The sequence below is a fragment of the Lytechinus pictus genome, chromosome 8, assembly GCF_037042905.1.
Source record: "Lytechinus pictus isolate F3 Inbred chromosome 8, Lp3.0, whole genome shotgun sequence".
NCBI classification, from domain to species: domain Eukaryota; kingdom Metazoa; phylum Echinodermata; class Echinoidea; order Temnopleuroida; family Toxopneustidae; genus Lytechinus; species Lytechinus pictus.
In genome coordinates, this window is record NC_087252.1 from 8,123,908 (window position 1) to 8,139,299 (window position 15,392).

The 15,392-nt window shown below is 38.6% G+C and overlaps 1 protein-coding gene across 1 annotated transcript; it reads left to right on the plus strand.

Annotated features, from left to right (window-relative positions):
- The first annotated feature begins 876 nt into the window (after positions 1–876).
- LOC129266832 (uncharacterized) lies at positions 877–14,534 on the plus strand. Its single transcript, XM_054904619.2, has 4 exons — positions 877–1,634; positions 9,542–9,840; positions 10,509–10,613; positions 13,364–14,534. The coding sequence occupies exons 1-4, from the start codon at positions 1,517–1,519 to the stop codon at positions 13,904–13,906; spliced, it is 1,065 nt and encodes a 354-aa protein (XP_054760594.2). The 5' UTR covers positions 877–1,516; the 3' UTR covers positions 13,907–14,534.
- Positions 14,535–15,392: the final 858 nt, after the last annotated feature.

Genomic DNA, 15,392 nt, shown 5'->3' on the forward strand with positions numbered 1-15,392 from the left:
GCCAAGCAGGTCTATCCCAAGCACGCCTCTGCATTATAAGAAGGTTAAAAACATTATTAGGCAGTATATACCAAGGTCACATCTAACCGGAGGCCTACGTGTCGCTGGTATAAAGGAAACCGTCTGTTTTCTCGTTTCTATCAACGTGTCACTTGCGAACTTGTACCAGAACTTGTTGGGAATTAGAGGTGAAACCGGGGGGGGGGGGGGGAGGTCACCCCCCCCTTTACGGATTGATCATCTCGCCTTTTAAACTAATAAGGAATGAGTTCATGGTCGAACACAGCGCCGGGGGCAGGGTGTAGTTGCCCCCTGAAATTGTGGAAAGTTAATTGCACTTTTTACTTTAAAAAAATCCCCCAATTCACCTATAGTAGGCCTATATGCACGAAATCCTTCATTTTCATTTTACAAAATACGAAAGCGCCCCAGTGGCAAGCTTGGTCAGTTCTCTCCGTGAAATAAAAGTTTGAAAAGGTTTACGCGTCCCGCCCCCAGCCAAGTGCGTACGAACATGAATGTGTTTTTTTTATGAGATAATAATATCTAAAGTTTCCTCTTTACTTAAAAAATGTTGTTGTCGCAAGAGTTTTGAAGAACAGGACCTATTTCCAATAGTATTTACAGACTTTTATATACTGGTATACATGATCGAAGAAGCATTTCGAAACCAAGTAATTGTTTTAAAATCACGCCCGTATATTCAGGGCCTGGTATGACTGATGATGCAACATTTCGAAAACAAACTGCGATTGAGCGAGGGGACAAAAACAAATTGACCTTTCAAACAAAAAAAAATTGTGATAGATTCTGAGATGATGTTCAGAAAATGAAATCATATCTTAGCGCTTTTCCTTTACTTTTTCTTTCTGTTTCATTCATGAAATGTTTTGGAGAAATATCGCCCGACCAAGCCCCTAACTTTTTAAAGGTCCTAGGATTTGCCGGGGGCTCTTTAAAAATCGGATAAAGAAGTGCTCCAAAGGGACAATGGTGACCCCCCCCCCCCGCTGATTGACATCTGATCAGTCACAATTCGCGACCTATAGCTCCCCCTTCATTAACGAATTCCAGATACGCCTTTGAGACCAATTGCCTTATTTATAGGCCTAAAAGTCAAGAGCAGTTGCCACCGATCAGCTGATCATTGCTTCCACTATAGCGATTCCGGGCAATTACTTCCAGTAGGCAAAATGAGCACCACTATGCATTAAAAGACTGGATGTCGCGCCCCTTCTTTAAAAGACTATATATCCGCCCTTCCGATCCAGGTTTGATGTCATCCTTCGGGATAGTGACAGTATGCTGTTCGGTATCCATAATGCACCCGACGTATAACATATAAAACTGCTGCTGCTTGACAAGTGGATGAAGGGGGGAGCTTACACTTGAATTTGAGTCAAGCTGTTTTCCAAGTTACCATCGTCCCTTAAAGGCTCGGAATACGGCATTACCTCAAGGACGTTGCCACGGTTACATTTTCATCTTGCATTTCGATGAGGTCGATCAGGGAATCATGGATCTCTTTCGGAGCAGACAGACGGTTCCAAATATTGTTATAGTGTTTTCGGGTGCTCTCTTCTTATACTGTGTGATTATATTGAAATCTTATCAGAGAAAACCGCCACCAACAGGTAAGATGGGGGAGGGGATGGCCGAGGAGGGAGAGGGGGGGGGGAAGATTTTCGATCGATCTTGTTTAATTTTACGTCACAATGTTGTTTAAAAAATAAAAGGGGTCGCGGAACCGGGGTCGGGAGCCCTTAATGCACCGCCTCCCAAAAAACGTGGAGGTGACCCCCGGAGGTGACCATATCACTGGCCCCTCCACTGTTCCCGCCTGTGTATAGGCCTAGGCCTATACGTAGGCCTATACTATACGTTCATATGAAAAATAGCCCGACCTGCATGATGCTTATAATGAAAAACCATAAAATAATTTGATATCACGTATAAACATTTTATCATCAACAGATAAACATTGATGTACAATGCACTTCCTGATGCAATCTCCTTATTTAACAAGTTTATGGGCGTATATAGGCCAATACACTCTAAAAACAATGATTAATTTTTTAAATCAAATATTGGGTAAAAAGGGATCATGCATGCTTGCTGGGTATTTTTTTTGTACCCCGATTTGGCTATTTCACCGCTACACGGCGTAAAATTGACAAAATACCGGGTATCTTCTTACCCAACAACATGCATGTTCCTGTTTTACCCAATATTGGGTAAATCTTTTTTTTTTAGAGTGAAGGCCTATAAAATAAACTAGCCCACGACCCCTGCCTTGCTGTGGTAAAAATAAGTTAACTCAAAATATACTACAGCTAATAAGAAAGAAAAAGAGGTTGGACAATTATTTTACCAATCAAGTATAACATAGAAGTCACACTTTCCCGCCTTTTCACAGCAACAGAAAAAAATGACAGCGATTACTGACGTGATAGTAATAAGAATAATCAGAGTGTGAGTATATGTTAGGCCTACCATCATAATCATTTCACAGTAATGAAGGATACAACTAACTTATTAAGACATACTATATAATCCATTGATTTTACTTATTAACTTTAAGATCTGAATGTAATATCCCCGCGCTTGAGACTGGTCGATCCAATTTATTTGCTGACGAATCAAATCATTGCACAATCTGAGCTCAAATCGACTTGACCTAAATGTTGTATCATATTCCTGTTCCTTTGATACTCTCAGTCATTCAGTGTGCCATGCACTTCCGTTAGAGAATTTAACACGAACTGCATCCATATTTTGTCGGTCGACTATCTGGTTCCCGACCTTGCGATCGATATATTGAAATCAAAGTCAAATTCAGATTCAACACAAGTAGAAATGGCTATCATTCAGAGCTTATAATAAAAAAATACAGCACCTTTTGATCAGGCATAGAAGGTTTATATCATAAGGACCCGACATAAGGAGGATAAACCATATATATGCGCGCTATGGTCTTATATATATCATTGCCATTTATAGCCCAATTGCAATTTTGTCTAATTTATGGTTTTAAGAAAATCAGGGCATTGAACTAAAAGCTACAGTTAAACAAAGTGAGTACTAGAAGAAGTGATGATATATACACCCGGACACAGTGGCGTACCGTGGGTCACGGCATTGGGGGGGGGGGGGCACCAGCAAAAAAATTGAGTCACTTAGTGAGCGCGCGAAGCGCGCCCAGTTGCCAGGTATACTGACCTAATAGAGACATTTTAAGGACAGTGCCATTTAACGGATATGTATCTCACTGGTAAAATAATGCGAGCGCGAAGGGACATTATAATCAATCTTTTGTAATCCTTATACGTACCTGTCTCGCTAAATAATGCGAGCGCGAAGCGCGAGCTGAAATTTTTGTAAATATTGACCCCCAAACAGAAAGATTTTAAGGACTATATTTTAGGAATTCATTAAGAGTATACACATCTCATCATAGTCATCTAATGCAAAGTGCCAATTAGCGCTTGCTGATTTTGTTAGAATTACATCTAAACATGCACATAAAGCACTTGTAATCATGATTAAAATACCCATCTCACTAATCAAATCTTGCGAGCGCGAAGCGCGAGCTGAAAATTGAGGAAATTCAGACCTGAAGAGGGGCATTTTAAGGCTTGTTTGTAGGAATTCACGAAGACCATACGTAGTTCACTAACCAAGTGATGCGAGCGCGAAGCGCGAGCTGAAAATTTTTGATATTCAGATCAGAAAAAGGGACATCTTAAGGACTGATTCTAGGAATTCATGGAGAGCAGACATATTTCACCAATTCACTACTGCGAACGTAAGCACGGACAGGAAATGTTTTATATTAAGACCTTAAAATGGGGCAAAGTAGTCATGAAAAAGAAGCATACTATTGTACAAAAAACTATAATAACTCAAAGTGCGAGGAAATATATTTGGCAGTTTGGTGTATATTGACTTGGAAACGGGAGGTTTTAGTATAACAGGATTATATATCTCGATAAACAGACAATGCGAGCACCAGGAACAATGACGACATATAGGCCCTGAGCAAATTATGCTTCATAAAGTTATGAAAAAAAATGTTTCTTATGTAATATAACATAACATAATTATGATATAATATAACATTAGAATGAACAATAATGTCTTCTTTCCACTACGTTTCTCTTCCTTTCTCCCTCTTTTTCTCCTTTTCCCCGTTTTTTTTTTTTTTTTGGTTTTTTTGTCAGCCGATGGGGGCACGTGCCCCCCATGCCCCCCCCCCCCGTAGTTACGCCACTGCGGCCGGACACACCCAAACGGTAAGAGAAGAAGCGAGTTTGTCATTTTGGTGGCGTTAGACGATATGAGTATTATAACATCTGTTATCAAGTGGAAGCAAACTTGTGTTATGAGTGTTAAGGTGGTGTAGCTAATATAGGCCTAATTTTTTCAATGGATATAGCCTACCTAAGTCGTTACATATTGGTTACTGGCTATGCTTGATTTCAATCTGCTTCATGTCTGGAAATCGGGTTATATACCCTTGACCTAAACTAAACGGTATCAAGAGTCTGACATGACTGTCTGAGCAACTCTTTATACAACATCATATGTATAAAAGACTTGTCATGGGGGCGCTTTTGCATTTTAAAAGTTAGATTAAAAGATTTCGGGCACACTTTTGATGAGTTTTGTGACAATCAATTTTTCCAGTAAAAAGAACAAGTTTTTACCCCCTTTTTGGGGTGGTGGGTGGGGATGGGGGTAACTGCTCCCTGTGGCCCCACGTTGTATGGCGAAGGTATAAGGTATGTGGTTCTAAGCGATGGATACGATGCTGGATGATTATACTAGTATTTCTCGACATTGAAATGATGATTGATCAATACTTTAAAGGAAGAAGAGGAAGGATATACGGATCGAGGTCGGAGACTCTATTTCAATATTTAGCCCGCGGATTTAGGTTTTGAAATGATCAAGTGTACAATTATATCGCATAAGCATATCTGAATACTGCTCTTGGATATATATATATATATATATACTTTGAATTTGCTTAAAATTGTATATTAATCGCTGTTCAGCTTTATGTGAACACTATCCTCACAAACAGGGGCCTGCATTCACCTCCCCTGCCCCTGAATGAATTTCATACAGAAGGCATGATATATAGGTCAAATGTGATGTGTGTGGTGTCTTTAACATGCACTTTTAACCATAATCCTTTTCAAAATTATGATCATTCTTCTAATATGAGATAGATAACTTCTTCATGCTCTTCCCCCTCCATCACAGCTATGGTACGCCCCTCCTTGTGTTTCGTGTTAAATATCTCCATTTGCAGCAAAGCCCTCCTTGTTCAGTTCTTAAGCTATGGTTTCAGATTTTCGTATACGTGCCACAAATTATAGGCTTATACCCTTTCCAATTCTGAGTACCTCCTTTTCGTTTTTTAAAATAGTAAATACATGTAAAGAGCGTGAAAATATTACCATTAAATTGTGATTTTATATACCCATATTCAGCACCCGCCCCCATTTTAAAATTCGTTGTCAGACCCTTGCTCCCATTTCCTTCCACCCATCCTCTTTAATTCCTCCCAACTCGTCATGCTCGCGGCTCATTCTCCGCCCCGCACCACTCTTCCTCTATCCCCCTACGGTAAATTGCCAATTTGTCTATATACTGCCAGCTCGTCCACTCACCACATATGGTCTACTTTCATTTAGTCTACTGTATATGCCATTCCATTTTTGTCTAACAACCGTTTGATCCAATAACCATTTGGACCAATCATCCGTTCGTCTAAACCACCATTTCGCCTATGACCATTTCGTCTCATAACCAGTTGGTCTAATATCCATTTCATTTTTCGTTCATTTTGCACAATTAGATTAAAAATGAAGGGTATATGGACTAAATGGCTATTGGATCATTGGTTATTAGACGAAATGGTGAGTGGACTTCTTGGCAATTCGACCATGTGGATACGATGGTAGACTAAATGATAGTAGACGAGTTGGCAATTGGACGAATAGGCATTAGACGAATTTGGAATTAACCCCTACCACTCCTGCCGAAATTCCAATCACATTATTATATACCCCTCTTGTTTTGACGCTGCATGATGTTCGTGACCTTATTCATGAACTTGATTGACCTCAATGACCTCACATCTTCAGGGAAATGAAAATAACATCTGTTTCTTTATTTTCGTCTCCGCAACCCTCGACCAGCCCTGGCTCGTCTGATTCCATAGGTGTGATGAGTTTTAAAGATAAAGTTGAGCCAATATTAGCGATCAATCGTACGCTTGATTTTTAAGATTGATTGTACATTATAGTCAATGGAATCAATCGTAGCAAAATGTTCTACGATCATTGCTGAGCTTTGTGTCACATTTCAGAGTAAGATATGATAATGATAAACCATATGAAAAACGATTAATATGCAAATGAAAGAGTTGACGATCGATGTCACTTATTCACTATTTATGTTGATTATAATAATTATTATTTCGAATTGGCAATTACTCGGCATGCGAATCCACATGTTTAGGGAGGAGTCCAACTATTACCCACTTTATGATAAGGAGAATATAAAAGTTTTCATATTTTTAAAGTTTTCATTTTTGTATAATACAAACCAAAAGAAATAGTGGGCGGGTGACGTCATCGCAAGCGGCGGATGTGCAAACTTCGAAACGTCATATACTTCTGATTTTGATGAAAATTAATATTCAGCGTCTAGCTTGTTTGATTTTTTTTCCTTTTCATTCAAATTGATTTATTTATTGGGGCGTATTCTTTGTTTAAGTGAGGAAAGTTAAGGGATTTATCTTCAGTTTACAATACAGGCCACCCCTATCTGCCTATTGGTGTATTGTTGCAGGGGCGGCTCCGGGATTTGATGGGGGAGGGGCGCCCGGGTGCAATACAACCTCAAAGTTACTTCGTTTTTATTCTCTCGGATGATATTACTGGGGTAAATAAGAGTTACACGATTCACATACCTCTCAAAAGTGTTATTTTTATATTCCCCCTTTCTTCCACATTCTTCCTCTGCACCCCTCCTCCCTTTTCAAAATTAATCGTATAAAGCTATGGTGGGGGCCGGGGGAGGGGGGGGGGGTGTGCCCCTGTCCCCTGTAGCGATGCCCCTGTTTTGTTGTGTTGGTGTTATAAGCAGTGGCGTAATTACGGGGGGGGGGCATGGGGGGCACGTGCCCCCCAATCGGCTGGCCAAAAAAAAGGAGAAAAAGAGGGAAAAGGAAAATAAACGTAGTGGGAAAGAAGAAATTATTGTTCATTATAATGTTTAATTATATTATAATTATGTTATGTTACTGTATATTACATTAAAAAAAACGTTTTTTTAATAACTTTATGAAACATAATTCGCTCGGGGCCTATGCCTTCATTGTTCCTTGTGCTCGCATTGTCTGTTTAACTAGATATAATAGATCAAATAATTTTTTTTTTTCGGAATACTATAGTTTTCAAGTATATTTGAGAGACGTGACGTTGATGTCAAGTCAAGTCAATATACACCAAATATATTTCCTCGCACTTCGAGCTATTATTGTGTTATGTAGTGACATATGCTTCTTTTTCATGACTACTTAAAGTGATCGCCCCATTTTAAGGTCTTAATATAAAACATTCCTGTCCGTGACGTTCGCATTAAAGGATTGGTGAGATATGTCTTCTCTTCATGAATTCATAAAATCGGTCCTTAAAATGTCCCTTTTTCTGATCTGAATATCACAAATTTTCAGCTCGCGCTTCGCATCATTTGGTTACTGAAATACTATGGTCTTAGTGAATTCCTACAAACAAGCCGTAGAATGCCCCTCTTCAGGTCTGAATTTCCTATATTTTCAGCTCGCGCTTCGCGCTCGCAATATTTGATTAGAGAGATGCGTATGATAATCATAAATACAATGACTACAAAAAGTGCTTCATGTGTTTAGATGTAATTCTAACTAAATCAGCAAGCGCTTGGCACTCGCATTAGATGACTATGGTGAGATATGTCTACTCTTAATGGATTCCTAAAATATAGTCCTTAAAATGTCCCTGTTTGGGGTCAATATATACAAAAATTTCATCTTGCTCTTCGCGCTCGTATTGTTTGTTTAGCGAGACCGGTACGTAACATGATAACAAAAATTTGCTTATAATGTCCCTTTCCAGGTCTGAATATCAACGATTTTCAGCTCGCGCTTCGCGCTCGCATTATTTGATCAGTAAATACGTATCTGTTTAATGGCACTGTCCTTAAAATATCTCTATTAGGTCAGTATACCTGGCAACTAAGCGTGCTTCGCGCGCTCATTCAGTGACAAAATTTATGCTGGTGCCTCCCCAATGCCGTGACCCACGGTACGCCACTGATTATAAGCTATGTCTGTCTGCGATGAAAGTGTCACTTGAGAAATAGAGAGGCAGGAACAAATCGCTCCGCCCCTCCTCCCTTTCGATCCCGCTTCCATTGACGAGTGGATACCATGCGCGACCACGGGGTCTTGAGAAGCACCCTAAACACGTATTTTCCATATTCTGAAAATGCACCCCTTAACAAGTATTGGCGTGTGAAACCCTACCCTTAACAAGTATTGGAAACAAATACTATTGGCAAGTATTCCCAGAACTGAGCCCCTAAACAAGTACAGCGATGTATTTTCCATATTCTGAAAATGCACCCCTTAACAAGTATTGGAAACAAAACGATACTCTTAGCAAGTATTCCCTGAAATGAACCCCTAAACAAGTACAGATATATTGTATTTTTATGTCACGCGTCCATCGGTCGTCGGTTTTACCTTTAGACACCATTATTTTGGTTAAGTACGGCCCCATCTTCCACACCTCGCGCAAATCGGACTCTAAACACGTAGTGTTGGGGCAAAAAGGACATCCTTTATAAAACATTTTGATTTTGTTTTATCATCCCCGCACATTTGACCCTAAACACGTATATTTTTCCGGGCAAAATAGATACCCTTTTTTCAATATGTTTGTGTTTTTGACACCCTTATCACGTTACGTACGTAACGTGCCCTACCTTGAAAAAGACATCCTTTTTACATGTTTTTTTGGTCGCGCATGGTATCCACTCGTCAATGTAAGTGGCCCCCCGGGCTTTCGATGGATGAGGTTGCATGTCCATGGGTAACGCCTGGTGCCCCCTTTAATCGAGGTCAATCATTATGTGGAACGCGTTCTCATTCGACTCTTTCTCCTGCCCATTAAATCTTTCAAAACTATTATGTTAATTCAACTCCACTAACATTATTTAAAAACGTGATATATTATCTCCAATGTGATTTAAATCTAGACCCCAAAATCGTTATGTGAAGACAAATTACCATTCAACGCATTCGACTAATATTTTGAATTTAAAGTGAAATCATTATCAAAATTTGAATGTCGGGCTATTTGCTGTTTTAAGTCAATAATTCGCCTCTATTTCATGATGATGTTAAAATATGTATTCAAAGCCCTTTAAAACATAACCTAGACAACCATTAGGCATGCAGCTGTCTCTTTCGTCATTTTCTTTACAGGAGAACCCGTTGACTGGATGCATCTTCCACCGAGACCTCACTTCCCTAAACACATCCCCATCCCGCTTCCATCGCCTACACCCTTCGACGGGCTCGACCCGGCCATCTTCACAACAAACCGGACAATCGAAGACCCGGTCATCTTGGAGCGGTTGTACCGGCAGCTTCGGATCGTAACCGCTTTTTCTCAGAACCATTACAAGGAGGCACTGGGACTCATTGGAACGGTGCAGAAAGAGATGCCGGATAAGGATCTTGTGATTTACGATCTCGGGATAGATGCGGATACTTTATACAAGGTAGCCGATATATGAGTATTAGGCCTAGTGATACTGACGACGGCGACGATGATGATATTGATGAAAATAAAATGTATGATGATATGTATGATATTGGTGATGATGGCGACGATGACGATGATGACGAAGAAGATAGCGATGAGAATGGTGATATGATTCGAAGGTCTGCTGATAATGATGATGACGATTATGATGATGTTGACGATCGATGATGACGATGTTGATGATGACGATTATAATGGCGCTGACGGTGATGATGACTGAGAAGATGACGAGGATGAGAACGGTGATGATGACAAGAAAGAGATTGATCTGTTGATAATAATGGTTATAACGGGGATAATGATGATGAGGGAAGAGAAGAAGAAAAAGAAGATGAAAGAGATGGTGAAAAAGATGATGACTGATGCAGATGAAGACGACTATTATTATTATGGTTAAGTGATGATGATGGTGATGATAATCTCGATCTTGTCGTTCTTGAGTCTTACTATACTGCTGATTACCGTAGCAAACTTACAATAATCATTACATCCGCATGTACTTGGATACATATATGTATACAGTACACCCACACTCGCAGCCCCATACACTAAAAATGTTTTACTGCTGAAAAGCAAAAAATAATTTAGAACTAATCTTTTTTTTTCTTCGTCCATGATTAACAGGTTAAAAAGCTGTGCCATGTTGAAGTAAGAAGTTTTCCGTTTGATGAATATCCACCCCATGTGAAGGACCTTCATACATACGCGTGGAAAGTCATCATTATTAATGTAAGAAAAGAAATGGTCTGGTAGCAGGGCGGATCCAGGGTTTACCAAAAGGGGGGGGGGGAGGCAAATTTTTCCCGAGGAAAATTTGACAAGCAAGCAAAGAAAAAAACAGTTACCACCAAAAAATGAAGGTAATTTCGTCCACGAATAATTTGACAACTAAAAAAGGGTCCTCACTTCTATATGAATGACATATATCCATTAAAAATATGTACCTTTCAAGTGGGGGGGGGGGGGGGGGGCACACTTGTGTAAGAACGGCATATTTACATTAAAAAGTTGACTATGGCTCTTCAAAAGGGGGCGCGAGCCGGATGTGCCCCCTGGATCCGCCACTGCTGGGGAGTATAACATGAAATAAATAGACAATCGTTTTTCATCGACTTTAAAGGGATGGTCCGGGCTGAAAGCATGTATAGCTTAATAAATAGAGTAGAATTCAATGAGCAAAATGCCGAAAATTTCATCAAAATCGGATAACAAATAACAAAGTTATTGATTTTTTTAGTTTAGCAATATTTTGTGAAAACAGTCGTCATGAATATTCATTAGGTGGGCTGATGATGTCACACATCCACTTGTTCTTTTGTATTTCATTATATGAAAATAGGTTTATTGAAATTTTTTCCTCCAAGAACTAGAAAAATTGGATTGACAACTGATTTAGTGCATTAGATATTTATTGACATTATAAGGGAGACATATTATTCACACAAGTATGAAATAATGAAAAAAATATGATTTTATGTAATAACATAAGAAAACGGAAAGTGGAGATGTGACATCATCAGCCCACCTAATGAATATGCATGACGACTGTTTTCACAAAATATTGCTAAACTTTAAACTTCAATAACTTTATCATTTGTTATCCGATTTTGATGAAATTTTCGGCATTTTGCTCAGTGAATTCTACTCTATGTATTAAGATATAAATATTTTCAGCCCGGACCATCCCTTTAAGCTCCCCATATCATTGCATCTGATTGGCTTAGAGTAAATTTGTCAGTGGAAATCGCTGGATCATCTTGGCCCCAGTTAAATTGATTATGGGCTGATATGTTCTGTTATTTGCAATTATTGTAAAAAAAGAAGAAGAAAACACCGACACAATCGATCACTAAGTTCCATGTTCGATTTTATTCTAAATTCGCGTTGTGACAAAATCAGAATATATAGATTTATATATCTTAGACAGTATTTTCTAGATATTAAAAAATATCTTTATATATTATATTGGGTCTCAAAATGGAGTAGGTCTATTTGTAATCGGACTATACAGATGTTCTTTACATTCGTTATTTTTTATGAATCCTTAAATAAATAACTGCATGTTTTAATTCATCAAAACTTATCTATAGGGTTCGAGAGATAAAGTGAGACGACACAGGTTATGTTGAATAAATTTCCTATACAGTGCGTCCCACAAAAAACGAAACCGAGATTTATCGATGATTTTAAAAAGTTCAATATCTGCTCTTTAATTTGATACCTAAATTACAGAAAATGGCCAAGAAATAACAAAGTTATGGTTATTTGAAATAAAGCTTGAATTTCAATAATTTCATAAAATGAAGAGGTTTTACAGGCTAGCGTTCCGAGTCACTCGACACTCCGTTTTGTTGACGATCAGCCATGCATTAAGTCTTTTGTTAAAGGAGAATGAAACTCTTGGAGTAAGTTAGCTTTTGTGAAAGCAGAAAAATCAAAGAATAAGATGAACAAAAGTTTGAGTAAAATAGGACTAGCAATAGAAGAGTTATGAGCATTTGAATGTCGAGATCACTAATGCTATGGAGATCCTCCTTTTGGCAATGCGACCAAGATCTATGATGTCACAGATGAACAACTCTCCCCTTTTGGACACTGAAAATATACCCCAAAACATCTCTTTTTGCTCATTCTAATCATATGACAAAATGATTCATCAATGATATAATGTTGTGAAACCTCTGTACTTGTCCTCTCATAAAGAGAACACCTCACCTTGTGATAGACTCTATAAAAGTGAGAATATAAGTGAAATAAGTACTAAAGTAATGAGGGAGTTGTACGTGTGTGACATCACAGATCTTGGTCGCATTGTCAATGGGAGGATCTACATGGCATTAGTGATCTCAATATTCAAATGCTCATAACTTTCTTATTATTCATTCAATCTTCCTCAAATTTTCAACAATATGTTTCTTTGATTTTCTCTTTGATATGGATTCAGCTGGTTTCAAGGGTTTCATTCTCCTTTAACCATGCGATAGCTTCTGTGGGAAACCGGTGAAAACACATTTATTTGATGAAATTATGGAAATACAAGCATTGTTTCGAGGGAACAGAACTGTTTTACTTCTTGACAATTTTCTGTGATTAAGGTATCAAATAAAAGAGCAGATATTGATCTTTTTAGAAATGTGGTTTTCTTTTTGAAATTCAGATACCCCCGCAAAATGAGTTTTTGGTATCCTATCTTCAAATTGTTTTTGCTCACTCATGCGTGAATGAGGAATAATCTTAGTAATTTCAGATGAAAGAAGAGATTCTAAGCTTTACAATGGTATGTCATTTATCAATTGTATTTGTGATTAAGTTATGATAAATCATCGATAAATCTCGGTTTCGTTTTTTGTGGGATGCACTGTATAACGGTTACTGCCATTAGTAACGACAATACTAGCATAATGCCAATTAAAATCAAGTAGGTTTAGTGATTGTTTCTTTATGTTTTTTTGTTGTTGTTTTGTTTTGCATTCTGTCAGGCGACCCTTCAGGAATTTGGTTCAATCTTCTGGGCAGACACTTCTATTCGCTTCAAGAAATCGCTACGTGATCTTATTCCTTACGTCACCCGTCACAAAGGATATATGACACATTTTCACTCATTTGATCCGCGTGGAACCCAAGATACCCCGAAGGGTCACATCTATTACTTCACCTCTCAAAAAATGTTTTCTGCTCTTGGAGTCAAGCGAGCCGAGTATTTTGAGTCACGAAATATCACTCCGCATGCGGCGGCGAACAGACAAATATTTATCGGGAATCCCCTTTTGCAGGAAAAGTTGGTTGACCCCTTATTAGCATGCGCGCTCGATCGCGCGTGTATCGCTCCAACCGGCGCGCGGTTGGGGAAGCACCGTTTCGATGCATCCGCTTTGTCTTTGCTCTTGTACAAGAATCTGAGGGGAGAGTGGTCATCAGCGAACAACGACAATACAATCTTTGACGAACTTGTTGATATACGACGAACCACAGTAGACTGGCATTTAGCCCGTTATTGCGAATCAACTCAAAATGTGAAGTGATGCTTGGCCCAATTATTTGCGGAAACGCGTGACTCAATACGAATGACAGAAGTATATTTAAAAACGAAATCTCGAAAAAAGTATATGGTGCACATGCGCAGCTATAGGCATCCATGTCCCCCCAAATGATGATTGTCATCTTCCCCTGCTTCCCCTGCCATCATCTTTTGTGATGATGGAATTTGTTCCCATTTGGAACGAGGCTTTTTTCTGATATTTTTTATTTCTTACTTTTTGTCAATTACCCCCCCCTCCCTCTTCAAAAAAGAAAAAGAAAAGAATACTGTTTCAATCCCATTGAAGAATATTTGATGCCCCCATCGAATTTAATTCTTCACCTTTATCTGAAAGATTGCAACTATCAACTTGGTAACACAAAATGCATTTGAAAAATGGCGGAAAAGTAGGACCTATGTAAGCCTTTAGTATTTTCGCCTTTTTCATATTGTCATAACGTATGCCTACTAATTAATAGATCGGCTTTAAGAATTAAGTTTGATATATGAAAATAATTTGATGAAGCATCAATTTTGTAGGTCTAGACGGAATATTTTTCATTAAATGTTTCAAAATGTAATTAATGTGGCAGAAATAGTTTTTTTAATAAATGAGAGAGCTTTTAATATGACATGATTGAAAATGCTTGCTTTCTTTGCCTATTATCTTTTAAATTAATAATCTAAGTATCTTTTAAAATCGTCATAGTCACGGAAAAAGATGGAGAGGGGGAGAGAAGGATTCGGAAACTTGATCAATCAATCTGGGGAGAGAGGGATAGAGAGAGAGGGGAGAGAGGGAGAGAGGAGGGGGGGGGGGGGGGCTTAAATAGAGAGAGAGAGAGGGGGGGGGGAGAGAGAGAGAAGGGGGGGGATGCTGATGCGGGTCCATAACAATTATATTTCATTAAAAATGAAAAAAAAAGCAAGATTGAGTCATCCCCATGGCAAATACCAGTGTTTTAGGCAAAAATGATTTAAGTAAATAAGGAAACAAGATGAAAAGAAAAAAACAGAAGAAAATATCATGGAGAGAAAAAAAAAACTGTTAAAGGGACTCACAGGAAAGGTCGAGTTCAACGCAGATCGGAATCGATGATGGTGGTGGTGATGATGATAATTATGATGATAATGATGATGATGGTGGTGAGATGATGATGATATTTTAAGGACGTTCCACAGTTATATTTGTGCGCATCATGATCTGCGCATAGTTTACACTCTGCGCACTGACGTCACAATGGATGAACAGGTGATTAATAAGCTGCGGGTATGAGCTGGTTTTTCTCATCTTCTGCACTTTAACTGCAGATCCGATTCGTTATTTCATGAAGCTAAAAAATTGAATTATTCCATGGACCATTCAAAAAAATATTATCTACAATTTCAAAATACTTTACTCTGCAGTGCTGCCAAGAATTACGAATATTACCCTGAGTTTGAATAAATGGTAGAGTGGTTTTGATTTTTTCTTCACATAGATACTAAGC